General features: G+C 43.0%; 2 protein-coding genes across 7 annotated transcripts; both read left to right on the top strand.

Annotated features, from left to right (window-relative positions):
* The first annotated feature begins 878 nt into the window (after positions 1-878).
* LOC102082680 (uncharacterized) lies at positions 879-6,061 on the top strand. Of its 4 annotated transcripts, none has more exons than XM_005472330.4 (7): positions 879-1,163; positions 3,375-3,455; positions 3,600-4,205; positions 4,485-4,690; positions 4,848-4,965; positions 5,248-5,416; positions 5,522-5,694. In XM_005472330.4, the coding sequence occupies exons 3-7, from the start codon at positions 3,714-3,716 to the stop codon at positions 5,545-5,547; spliced, it is 1,011 nt and encodes a 336-aa protein (XP_005472387.2). In that variant the 5' UTR covers positions 879-1,163; positions 3,375-3,455; positions 3,600-3,713; the 3' UTR covers positions 5,548-5,694. The 4 variants fall into 4 exon arrangements, with proteins under 4 accessions (XP_005472387.2, XP_013132193.2, XP_019219126.1 ...); XM_013276739.3 differs by having other exon boundaries at positions 3,582-4,205; XM_019363581.2 differs by lacking the exon at positions 5,522-5,694 and adding an exon at positions 5,701-6,061 and having other exon boundaries at positions 880-1,163.
* Positions 6,062-6,649: 588 nt separating this feature from the next.
* On the top strand, positions 6,650-9,637 carry LOC109194519 (GTPase IMAP family member 7-like). Of its 3 annotated transcripts, none has more exons than XM_019363609.2 (2): positions 6,650-6,874; positions 7,957-9,637. In XM_019363609.2, the coding sequence occupies exons 1-2, from the start codon at positions 6,850-6,852 to the stop codon at positions 8,784-8,786; spliced, it is 855 nt and encodes a 284-aa protein (XP_019219154.1). In that variant the 5' UTR covers positions 6,650-6,849; the 3' UTR covers positions 8,787-9,637. The 3 variants fall into 3 exon arrangements, with proteins under 3 accessions (XP_019219154.1, XP_003454005.3, XP_019219155.1); XM_003453957.5 differs by having other exon boundaries at positions 6,651-6,874; positions 7,960-9,637; XM_019363610.2 differs by lacking the exon at positions 6,650-6,874 and adding an exon at positions 7,041-7,880 and having other exon boundaries at positions 7,960-9,637.
* Positions 9,638-13,049: the final 3,412 nt, after the last annotated feature.

Below are 13,049 nucleotides of genomic sequence, written 5' to 3'. Positions count from 1 at the left end.
CAGCCCTTATTTTACAAGGTGCACCTAATGCTTGCTGCACAGGGAGGAGAGGGGCGGGGCAGCGGGGGATTCTCTGGTTGGCTGGAGCGGCATCTAATAACCAGCTTGCAAAATAAAAAAATAAAAAATGAAATGAAATGTCACTGTCAACGCCTGCTTGCTGCTGCTGCTCACACACAACCTGTCGAAAAGGGAGGGGGCGTGCTGCTTCCAAATAGTGCACATTTCATACATAATGTTGCATACAAGCCCGTTATGTATTAATTAGTTTTCCTGGGTTGTGTGAAATCACAGAAAAAAATTCCTATATAAACTGAATCTGTGCACTAAGGTTGTTGTGGGGTTGGGTGTTGCTGGAGTGCAAAATTACTGATAGAAGATGGACAAGAAAAGGTCACAGCCATCAGGTCTTCAGTTTAGAACAAAAGAGAAAAGAAGAGGAGAAACGAGCAAAAGATACAGGTAAGCAGATGTGTCATTGAATGGTGGCAGGTGCATCCTGAAACAAGATAACATTCATTAGTAGGGATTGGGAAAACTTCTGTTTAGCTTTGTTAGCCACTTATTGAATCTTGTGTTGTCCAGCATAATATTAATTACCCATTAATTGGACGAGCTGTATTGTTGATTTGTCTGCGATTCTCAATGTAGGAGGAATTATAATGACTGTTAGCCACTTGCATACTCTCTCTCTCTCTCTCTCTCTCTCTTTCACACACACACTTTCATAAATTCAGCATGGCTCAGTATGGTCTGTGTGTGAGTGTGGGGCGTGGGCGGTGGGGGGGGCAGGGGGAGTGTTCGCCCAGGGCACCAAACAGGCCAGGACCGCCCCTGGGTAGAACCGTCCTTCAATGAGCAACTTTTTTACTTTCTTACTTACATTTCGGATCCTGTACTTTTTCACTTTTACTTGAGTAAAAAGGTTGCTTCACTACTTTAACTTTTATTGGAGTATTTTTTAACACAGGTATCTGTATGTCGTTAGAGAGTCTCGTTGGTTATGTGCAGGATAATCTGCGGACGGAAAGAAAACACACAGTCAGCTGATTTCCGTTTGGAGGAGGCGGAGGGAGTAAAAACGTGGAGCTGTTCGCAGATGTTGAGGAGAGGAGACGCGGACAGTACTTTTGGTTTTACTGCATGAAAGGAGCAGAGCGTAGGTAAGATAACAGTGATAATACTAAAGGAAAACTTTGTTTGTATCGTCGGGATGGGGATCGTGTTGGTGTGTAGCCTTGGGGTTACACTGTTAACTGGTAATAATGTAACAGCGCGTTTGTAACAATGACTTTCTGATGTGTAATTAAACAACATTCATTACTTTGACGATGAGCTACGAGATCACATGTAATGAAAGGCCTGTTGGGATGAACTTGTAATAAAAATACATGTTTGGACTCAGTGAGCAGAGAGCTCCGAGTCTTCTCAGCAAAGCTTTATTATTTACTTTTCGCTACTTCCTCTTTCTGTGCGTACGGCTCAATCACGTATTCGGTACACTCAGTGACGTTCATCAGCCAGTTCGGACTTTACAGCAGTTTCGACATCGTGGTACTGAACTGTACTGCCTGGGCTCTTTTGTTTACGCCGAGGGAGACAAGACACCTCTGCCCAGCGTTCTGAGACAATCGGTCAGTCTCTGGACAACAAACTGGACGCCCAGCGTCCCCGACTGTACCGGGGAGACAGAACGAAGGACTCAGGCAAGAAAAGGGGAGGAGGTGTGTGCTTTATGGTTAAGTCTTTGTGGGCTATGGATGTGTGTATCTTAAAAACGCACTGCTCTCAGACACTCCAGCTGCTGACCTTCAGTTCAGTTCTCCTTCAGCTGTTTACATCCCCCCACGTGGTGATAAAGCTATGGCTATGGACGACCTGTATGACGTCATTAGAGGACTTGATTACAAAAATCCTGAAGCTGCCTTTATTGTGTTGGGAGACTTTAACAGAGCCACCATGAAGAAACTTCCCTACAGGAGGTGATCAAACACTGGATCACTCCATTCAAGGAATGCTACAAACCCCTCCCCCATCTAGCTTTTGGCAATGCAGACCATTGTCCCACACTGCTGCTGCCTGCATACAGACAAAGGCTTAAACAGGACAAAACAGTTTCCAGGGTCATTTACAAATGGGACAGTGAGGCTGAGGGGGTCTTACAGGCCTGCTTTGAGACAACTGACTGGCAGATATTTGAGGATGCAGCTGATGGCAACATCAGTAAATTCACAGACTCTGTTATAGGCTATACTGGAAACAAGCATGCAGCTTTCAGTCCACCGTGTCTCTTGCAGATGAGCTCAACAACTTCTGCGCTCGTTTTGATGCAGAAAACATAAAGCAAGTCCTTTTTCCTCAGGCAGGCAGTGAGGCTGTAACCTTAATACTTGAAATAGAAGATGTGAGATGGTCTTTCAAAAAGGTCAACCCAAAACTTGCCTTGAAGCTCGTCGACCTTGGGCTGGGAACGTCTATCCGCAGATGGATTCTGAACTGTGGGTGGTGAGAGTTGGTAAGCACACCTCCTCAACACTTATTTTAAACACAGGGTCGTGTGCTTAGCCCCCTCCTGTGTTCCATGTTCACACACGACTGTGTTGCTAAACATAAGTGCAACACCATTATCAAGTTTGTGGATGACAAAACCATCATAGGCCTCATCACAGACAACGATGAGACGGCCTGTAGAGTGGAGGTGATGGCGCTGTACATGTTGTGTCTGGATAATAACCTGTCTCTCAACGTCAGCAAAACAAAGGAAATGATAGTGGACTACCGGAAACGACCAGTTGGGGAACACCAGCCCATCCACATCAACGGTGTCAAGGTCCAAAGGGTCAGCAACTTCAAATTCCTTGGAGTAAATGTCACTGAGGATCTCTCCTGGACCCTCCACACGGACGCTGCTATCAGGAAAGCTCATCAGCGACTCTACTTCCTGAGGAAGCTGAAGAAGTTTGTCATGAACGCCAACATCACCTCAAATTTCTACAGGTGTGCGATCGAGAGTTTGCTGACAAGCTGCTTTACAGTTTGGTACAGAAGCTGCTCTGCCAGCAGCGGCAAATCACTACAGAGGGTGGTGAAGGCAGCAGAGCACATCACTGGCATGAGGTTTCCTGCCATTCAGGTCATTTATCTGTAGCGATGCCTCTGTAAAGCACACAGCATCATCAAGGACCACAGCCACCCAGCACATCAGCTCTTCTCCTTGTTACCGTCTGGCAGACGTTACAGGAGTCTGTCTGCTCTGACTACAAGACTCAAAAACTGTTTTTACCATCAAGCCATCTGACACCTCAACTACAACATCTGAACACACGCACACACACATCACACTTCATTTCTTATCATACTGTCTGTGTTTCCAGCTTTATCAAAGAGGAAAATCTTCAGCCTAATCATCAACTCCTGTCTCCTGGATCCAGCTGCGACAAAGCTTTCAGGCTCCTGTGAGTGAGTTCCTATAATGAGTAATCACCCCTGGGTGCTTAAAGAAATCTTATCCAGTGACTCACACCCAGTGCTGATCATGCTGATTACAATAACAGTGTGTTATTGTGTGTGTGTGTTCAAAGATGAACTTTTATTTCCAGATAACCAGCTGATGACACTGCCTGACATATACTGAGCTGTCAGAGCTGCTCTCCACATCAGCAGAGAGTGACACTGACAGTCTGGACGGTGTGTTTGATCGACCTCATCGGATCATGCAGAGACAAGGAAGCATCAAAGAACAAAAACATTATAAAGCGAGGCATTTAAAGCTGAATGATTTGAAACAGGAAGCTCAAGATACTCATTTGTACAAGAAGTACCTCTGCAAAGACGACATCCCTCCGTACCCCGGACCTGGAGAGGTTTCACTTGAGTTTCATGTGTCTCGGCTGAAGCACGACACATACAAATTAGAAGAGATCAAGAATGACGGAGGCTTCAAGGATCCAAACAGCGGCTCAAAGGATCCAGACAGACTGTCTCTGGTGTGGTGGAGTCTGGCTGTGGCACCAGAGGAGATCCAGTCAGCTGAGAGGAGGCTCCTGGAGGAGGCCTTCCCAAACTGGACCGAGGAGCAGGCCCGGCGGAAGCAGGGCTTCCTGGTGGACTTTGCCTCGTCTCCAGCCTTCAGTGAGAAGTCCAGGTATGGATCGTACCGCTTCACCTTCACTGTGGAGGAGGTGCTGGAGGCCTACAGCAAGCAGGTACGGACTCCTTCATGTAAATTAACATTAATTAACTCAATGAAGTTTTATTTTTTAAACTTTTTAAACTTGATTTTGTCAGTGTAGCACCTCAGACTGAAAAAGCTCCCTGACTACATGTAATCAATGATTTTCTGTTTTTAGCTGGTCAGCTTCACCTCAGTGGAACATTTTGTGTATTATATGTTTGACTGAAACGTCTGTACAACGTCCCGGCTCACTGATGAAGTCCGGTGTAGTTGGTGTGAGTCTCTCATCAAAACATGTTTTTTTTTCCAGTTTTGCTCCGGCCGCCCGCCCGTCATGCGTGTTCTCAGGACTTCCCTGTACAGACAGGAAGTGATGTATGCTGTGCTGGTCCACAGCTCAGACAGTGATTGGCTCTTCGCTGAGTATCCCATCCTGCCCGACGCTCCGAACACTGTCTGTGCTTATAGGGACGGACGCTTCACCTGGAGGCCCGAGGCCATGTGCGAGACACACAAGTAAGAAACAGATGTTACAACACACACACACACACACACACACACACACACTCAGAATAATCTGTTTTTTTTATATTTACTGAAGTCAGACAACATTCGGTGGATGTTCCTGATCCTTTAAAGACTGTCAGCTGATTCAGACGCTGCTTCCTCTCAGATATGTGCTTTTACAAAGACGTGACAAAAACCTGATGGAAGCTTGGGGACTGATTCAGGATCCACAGTATTATGTTTGGGACCACGTCGCCATCGCCCTGCATGTGGAGGGTGGGCAGGTACCTTCACTGCTCCTCCTCCTCACACACCTGCAGAAACATCAGGAACATTATTGTGTTTAAACTTCTTAAAGCTGGAAGAAGCTTTTTGATTCTTGTCTTTCTGAGTTTTTGTTCTTTGTGTGTTTCTGCCAGAGTTGGTGTGTTTGGAGGTTTGATGAATAAATGAACATGTTTACTGTAAATAAACTAAACGTTTCAGTTCTGTTTGAGTTTCATTTTGTAGGTTTTTTGTGTAAAACTGTTGCTTGTTGTTTTCTCTCTGTTCATTTTCTTTTCCAGGTGCTGAAGTTTGATTCTGATGATCTGAGGAAGAACCTCACGTTCTGTGAGCCTGACGCTGTGACAGTCACACCTGAATCTGACTTTCAACATTACGAGGATGCTCAAAACCTGGTCGCTCGTTTGTGGCCACTGAAGAAGGAAGTTTCACTCCAGCAGAGAATCAGAGGTAATAAATCAATAATCAATAACAGGCTGAGTTCCTGCTTCACCTCCTGACACAGCCGATGAGCTGTGAGCTGTAAACGTCTCCTAAACTAACCTTCTTCATCAGCAGGCTCTACAGACTCTCTGCGGTGAGACGACGCCCTCAGTCTGAGCTCTGCACACTTTGATCTTTTCTTTCATTTTGAATAAATCAAACATAGAGCTTCATGTTGGTGTGGTTTAAACTCCTGACTGTGCACGTTTTTAATATTTTATATTGTTGTTGTCATTTTTCATCACCCTGAGGCTGTCTTTGAGGTTTCTCCACCTTTATTCTCCTTTTCCTGAGCGACTGCAGCATCACCGGCTGCACAGTGAACCATGGTGGAGGTTACACAGAAGGAAGCAGCCGAGTGGAACGAACACAGAAAAACTGTTTGACGTGACTTTTTTATTCGATTAGTTTATTAAAGGTTTATTACATGAATTTCCAAAGTGCGCAGCAAAAGACCAAAGACAGATAAAACACACATGATGAGTATAAACATGTGATTATGTGTTTCACTGCACTCTGTCCTGTCTGTGTGTGATGTGTTCATGTGACTGAATCAAAGACTAATTACTTTGTACACACAAAAAGTGGACAATAAAGTTGTTTTGAATATTTTGGCTGTTTTCCGTGTTCAGGTGTCTTCACAGCTCCTCCTCCTCACTCTTCACACACCTGAAGCTTTTCACATCAGATCATTTGTTGCTGTCTTTGTTAAATCAGTCCAACATGTTACTAAAAGTGCTCCGAACGACCATCGATTCCTGATTCTATCAAATGTGACGTGTAACAGCGCCGCCCTGTGGTCAGAGATGGTATTACACCCACACTGAGGTTGAGAGAGGTGAAGCACATCAGCAGAGTGTCTGATAGATGACATTCAACTAAAATGACAATAAATCTGTAACCTGAAAGGGAACCCAGACGAAACTGTTCCCAATCTTTCATTTAAACCATCATTTATTTCAAAAATAAATATAAAATAAAAAACATTCCTCCTTCAGGTCGTCTTTTTCACTGGAACTAAGGAGCCGAGCTACTACTGAAAAACAACCTTACACTGAACTACAACCAAAATAACTGAATGTAAATATGAGGAAACCAACACAAAAATACTTCTAAAAAGGCACAAAACTGCAAACACTGCAGTAACATAAGACTCAAACAGAAACTGAAAGTGCAAAAATCTCACAGGCTCCTACATTTGCTTGAATGTGCTTTTAAGACCAGGCAAACGATCAATATCAGATGACCTGACTGATGTGACGTAAAGGAAGCTTTTAAAAACTGACAGAGCTTTGCTGCAGAAACACAGAGCTCTGCCAAAGAGGAGGGCTGAAAGAAGTCACGGAGCTGAGAGCAGAACATCAGCAGAGACAAAGATTATCTGCCTGTAAAAGACGAACATGGACAGCAATCCTGCTTCACCCTGTGAGTTATTTATAACTTTTATTGTTATATAAGAAATTTCAGGTTCATATAAAGTTTTTATAAGGAGAATATGAGGTTTTGTATTCATTACATTGATGAATTCATTGTTTTCAGGCAGGTGATTTCTCTTTGTGAATGTGTTTGTGTGTGTGGTGCTAACACTGCTCTCTCTCATTCTGTTCTATATTTATTTGACCTCTGCTTTCCTGTTACACCCAAATGTGCTGTAACGCAAAAACTGAAAAGCTTTTGTGACAACAAAGCATAAAATCCAACAGGTAACAACCAAATTAACTGTATTTAGACAGCGTTAAAATGAAAACTCTTTCATGTCTTTGTGAAAATTTCAGGGAGTTTTTATTCAGACTGAAGCTGCTCCACCATTACAACCAGAAAGAAACCTGAGTAGATCTCACAAAAAAGACGACCTGAACATTAAAGTCAATTTATTTGTTGCTGTGCAGGTGTGTGTTATGTGCAGTGTTGTAGATGTGTCAGAGGACCTGTATATGTAAAAACCTGCTTTACTCAGCACTCATTGGTCAGATCAGAGAAAAAAATAAAAACTGTCTTGGCTGCATCTCAGAAGGCTGCAGTGGTTTGATGCTGACAAAATCTGTCTTCCTTAAACCTCCATCAGAAGCAGGCTCAGGGAGGGGCGGCCATGTGCCGTGAGCGGTTGGAGTTGAGTGGAAGAAGACAGGACAAGGACACGCTGTAGAAGAGAGCCAGAGATCAATAATAAGGAATGATTAAATGCAGAGAGGTGCATAAACACACGTCTTTGTCTCCCTCCCCTCAGAGGGCGGGCCCTCCCTGAGGCTGAGCTCATTGCTGAACAGAAAGTGTTCTGTGTGCATGTTATCAGCTACTGACTCATGGAGGAAAGTAGCTGATATCAGTGAAAGGAGTAGAAGGAGACATGAAACAGCTGGGCTTATAAAACTGCTGCGTCATCTGTGTCGCAGTGATATCATTTCATGCTGATGAATGATGCCACCCAGAGGTGTGATTAGAAATAAAGTGGATGTGGAATGCTTCTCTTTGGAAAACCTCATCGATGACATGTTGATCTTCTTCAGCAGATGCAGCAGACGAACATCTCAGGATCGTGATGGTTGGGAAAACTGGAGCTGGGAAGAGTGCAGCAGGAAACATCATCTTAGAAAGAAGAGTTTTTAAATCCACTTCAGCTTCATCTTCGATAACAGCAGAGTGTCAGAAGGAAACATCAGAGTTTGGGGGTCAAACACTGGCTGTAGTTGATACTCCAGGTCTGTTTGATACCAAACTATCTCAAGAGCAGGTGGTGAAAGAGATCAGTAAGTGTATCTCCTTTGCTGCTCCTGGTCCTCACGTGTTCCTGGTTGTGATCCAACCAAACAGATTTACCAAAGAAGAACAAGAAACAGTGAAAATCATTCAGAAGATATTCGGAGATGAAGCAGCACGCTACACTATGGCCTTGTTCACCCACGGAGACGATCTGGAAGCAGATGAAGTCAGTGTAGAAGATTTAATTAATGGAAATAAAGAACTCAGTGACTTCATCAGTCAGTGTGAGGGAGGATATCATGTTTTTAACAACAGAGTAAAGGATCCCTCTCAGGTCAAAGAGCTGATGAAGAAGATCAACACAATGGTCCAGAGAAACGGAGGAAGCTGCTACAGCAAAGAGATGTTTGAAGAAGCTGAGAAAGCAATAAAAGCAGAAATGGATCGACTCCTGGAAGAAAATCCAGAGATGTCAGAAGAAGAAGCCAGAAGACGGGCAGAAAGAAAAAACGAGTACATCAGGGCTTGTGGGATAGGGGCGAGCGTTGGAAGTGTCTTAGGCCCAGTGGGAGCAGCAGCGGGAGCAGGAGTGGCAGCTGTAGTTGTAGCACTGAAACATGCATGTGCCATACAGTGAAGGTGAAGAATGAAGATTCATCATCTACATATTTCCACCTCAGAGTTGGTACATATGAGTTGGTATGCAGACGACTCAGCACTATACTCAAAATTAATGCAGTGGAATAGAACAGAAATATATCCCACTATTATAAATACACAGCATTATATGGCCATATCAGACCTATAATGGAAAAATTCTAGTTAACCCTCACATGTAGATTTAGGTGGTTAGAACTTCACTGCATGATTTTGCACAGCTATGCATGTTTAGATGGCTGAGAATAAAAGAGGAGCTGAGACGCCCCAGAGTTGACTGTGAACTGTGATGTTTGATGTGTGTCTGTTCTCCTGTGAGTAGTAAGAAATACTTTGACCGCAGCTCTTTCTGTGTTGCAGACTTCAGTTACAAAATTCCACGACAGAATGCAAACAGCTTGTTGATTGGATGAGAATCTTGGAGCTGCATGAGCAAATGTAACTATGTTCACCAATGAAGGTCATGTTTTCTGTGTTTCCATTTATGCATAAATCAATACACTTGTGATGTAAATGAGTATAGTAATGTAAATGTAGTCCTCTTACATACTGAATACTGCATTGTTCGTGGCTGCATGAGAGAGAGGCTCTCCTGCTGGTACAGCAGACATTACTGTCTCTTCATGCTGGAGGTGGGACATAAATTCCCACTGTGGGCGAGCCCTGTCACTCTGACCAGCTGCTGCTGAATGTGCTCCTTGTGTTTGGACCACACAGTGTGTATGAACAATAAAGCTGTGCAAAGTTCTCAACACAGTGTTTAATACTAAAATCATAGCATGAACTTCATGTATGTTCTACCAGAGTAATAAATAAAAGACATCAAATAACCTTCTGTGGGGAGACTGCTATTGTACACACACACACACACACACACACACACACACACACACACAGTGTTTTAACCTTTTGTGACCATAAGTGTTACAATGGATGGTGCTTGTATTGACTGAATAAAAGGCTGCAGGGAAACAGGTGAGGAGCGTTCAGCTCCTCGAGCTTGGTTCTGACCAGCCTTCCCTTGCTAGCAAGAAAAAAACCAAAAAATGTTTCACCATTTGTACCAATGACTGTAGAAAACATGGACGACCTCAGAGCCAGAACACCTCTATCGCCCCCTCCTATTCACCCACACATACAAAGCAATCTGACCATACCTGAACTGATTTACAAATGCAAACACCCATATCTGAATAAATACTGATCATTTAGACACAATTTATTAAGTTCAGTTTCATGAATTGGATGATTTTGTCTTTCTAACAGCTTTCTGTGCACACAGACGTCTAAAACTACAGTAACATCCAGCTCACTCACTCACAGCTTGTTTATTGAGTTGCTGCTTATTTAAACCATAAATCAAAGTGCTGATCAAATAGTTTGATGTATGGTCAGAATTCTTTGTATTTGTGTGCCCGTGTGTTTGTCTGGTGTGTATTTGAGTTTGTGTTTGTGGTGCAGTGGAGGAGGTAAGCTGTCAGGTGTGTTAGATAAGTGGATGGCTGTAGAAGACGTAAATGGATCCCAACATTGTGAGGGAGTTTCTGGAGTTTAAACTCCAACTGGTCTCCTGAAAGGTTTCCCAGAAGAGAGATTCATAGTCAGAGCTGAAACCTTCAGGATAAAGGGCGAGCACAGCATCTCCTTTCATGTGGATGTCTCAGTGTAGTTTTCACTTTTCATGTTGAATCTAGATGGAGACCTGTAACATGAACACAAGCAGGGAAAATATGCTCTGTCCTGCCAAAGAGGCCAGTGATATTTTTGATGTTAGCCAACAATGGTTGAGCTGATTCAGTCAAAATGAGCCTCAAACACAGGTTGTTTTTTTTCTTTGCCTTTGTCTTTTTTTGTTTTTCTATGTAACACAAACTTTCTGCAGCTGTGCTGATTGTTCTCAACAGCTGGAATAAATTTGTGATGATGTTTTTAGTATTTTAATGTTAGTCTGTTTGTCAAAAGGTTGCTCAGTGTCCACAATGCCAGCGTCCGCAGTCCAATATTAAAGAAACACTCCAATAGAGGTCATTTAGCAGTATGGTCCTGTTAAAAGGGAGTTTTTCCTTCCCACTATCACCAAAGTGCTCATACGGCATCATGTGATTGTTGGAGTTCTGTTTTCTCTGTATTATTGCAGGGTCTTCACCTTACACTGTAAAGCCCCTTGAGGCAATTGTTGTTATTTGATGCTAAAATAAATAAAATGAAATTGGAATATTTATGTGCATATCCTCATTGTGGCAGTTTTCAGATTTATTTGTCCTTTGTTAGGGGCGATCATGGCTCAGGAGTTGGCAGTTTGTCTTGTAATCAGAAGGTTGCCGGTTTGAGCCCCGGCTCCGACAGTCTTGGTCGTCGTGTCCTTGGGCAAGACACTTCACCCGTTGCCTACTGGTGGTGGTCAGAGGCCCGGTGGCGCCAGTGTCCGGCAGCCTCGCCTCTGTCAGTGTGCCCCAGGGCGGCTGTGGCTACAATGTAGCTTGCCATCACCAGTGTGTGAATGACTGAATGTAGTGTAGCTTTGGGGTCATAGGGACTAAGTAAAGCTATACAAATACAGGCCATTTACCATTTATTTATCCAGGTTAAAAATCTCATTGAGATAAAAAATGTTATTTCCAAGAGAGACCTGGCATCAGGGCAACAAAAGTCAAAATACATGTACCACACAAGTACATAACATTTAAAACAAATACAATATCCCGTACGAACCTCATCTGAGAGGAACACCACATAGATCTTTCCCTGGGTAGGACACAACTTGAACAGAAATAAACATCTTTATTTTAAAGATATAGTTAAGATACAAACACAGACTTCAGGTCGGAGTTGCATCCTATTTGATAACTTGGCTCAAAAAGAACAGATTTATCTAAAATCTATTAAAGTCTGACTGCACAGTGTGGTTGTGTTTAAACAGAAAGCTGAGGAGACGGAAGAACATGGTTGAGTTATTTGTATATTTATAATATTTCTTGCAATAGGTCAGTACTGAAGCTCATCCTGAAACATAAGTGATGCAGATCATCAACATATCACCATCATGTTCATTCACACACAGTGTTGCTCATGTTAGCGGATATCTGGATGCTAGCTAGCTTTTTACCTTTGACGAACACACATGAAGCTCTCAGATCTTTGGCGACTGCTTGGTTTTTTCTCCACATTCGTCCAAAGTTTGAAAGCAGAAATTGTAAACAGTGCCACAGGAGTCACAGTGGCCACAAATATATTTTACCTGTAGTGATTTAACAGTTACATAGAGAACTAGAAAGCGAAAATTTCAGAAGAAATTTTATGTGTGCCTATGCCGCTGCTAATCACTGTAGTTGCCATTCATACGGCTACAGACAGCAAAACTCAGAAGAGCAGCCATTCTCCACCATGAACTATGGTAAAAACAAACACCGCTCACGCTTCACAGATGACAGCTTACAGTTTTGTGTAAAGATGAAGTTACTTCGTACAGCGCCGATTGGCAGACGCTGTGCACACAGGTTCATGAGCAGAAGTCCCATTGTACCACGGCAGACCCGACAATGTTTGCATGAACACGCTTTGAAGCATTACATTATAGACCACTTTTCACACATGCATTCACTTTTTGTTTTTTGTTATTTCTACACAGTGTTCTGAATTATGAACAATGGTCTACAGCCAATCTTGTGTATTATTATACAAACTTTGGTTGTGAGATTCAGATAACTATTTAATAAAAGCTAAATATTTTATATGAGAGTAAGAAAGAAAAGTATATCTTTATGTCCACCTTTCTCTGTTAATGCCCTACCTGGCCCCCTGGCAAAAGCTTTGCTAGATCCGCCCCTGCACAGTTACCAGCTGTCAGCTACACAAAAAAAGGAGCTTGGTGTTTACAGGGAGTGCAGAATTATTAGGCAAATGAGTATTTTGTCCACATCATCCTCTTCATGCATGTTGTCTTACTCCAAGCTGTATAGGCTTATGCGAAAGCCTACTACCAATTAAGCATATTAGGTGATGTGCATCTCTGTAATGAGAAGGGGTGTGGTCTAATGACATCAACACCCTATATCAGGTGTGCATAATTATTAGGCAACTTCCTTTCCTTTGGCAAAATGGGTCAAAAGAAGGACTTGACAGGCTCAGAAAAGTCAAAAATAGTGAGATATCTTGCAGAGGGATGCAGCAGTCTTAAAATTGCAAAGCTTCTGAAGCGTGATCATCGAACAATCAAGCGTTTCATTCAAAATAGTCAACAGGG

This window comes from Oreochromis niloticus, linkage group LG10 (genome assembly GCF_001858045.2).
Source record: "Oreochromis niloticus isolate F11D_XX linkage group LG10, O_niloticus_UMD_NMBU, whole genome shotgun sequence".
NCBI lineage: Eukaryota > Metazoa > Chordata > Actinopteri > Cichliformes > Cichlidae > Oreochromis > Oreochromis niloticus.
The sequence above is the reverse complement of the archived record's forward strand: the minus strand, read 5'-3'. Positions and strand labels throughout refer to the sequence as shown.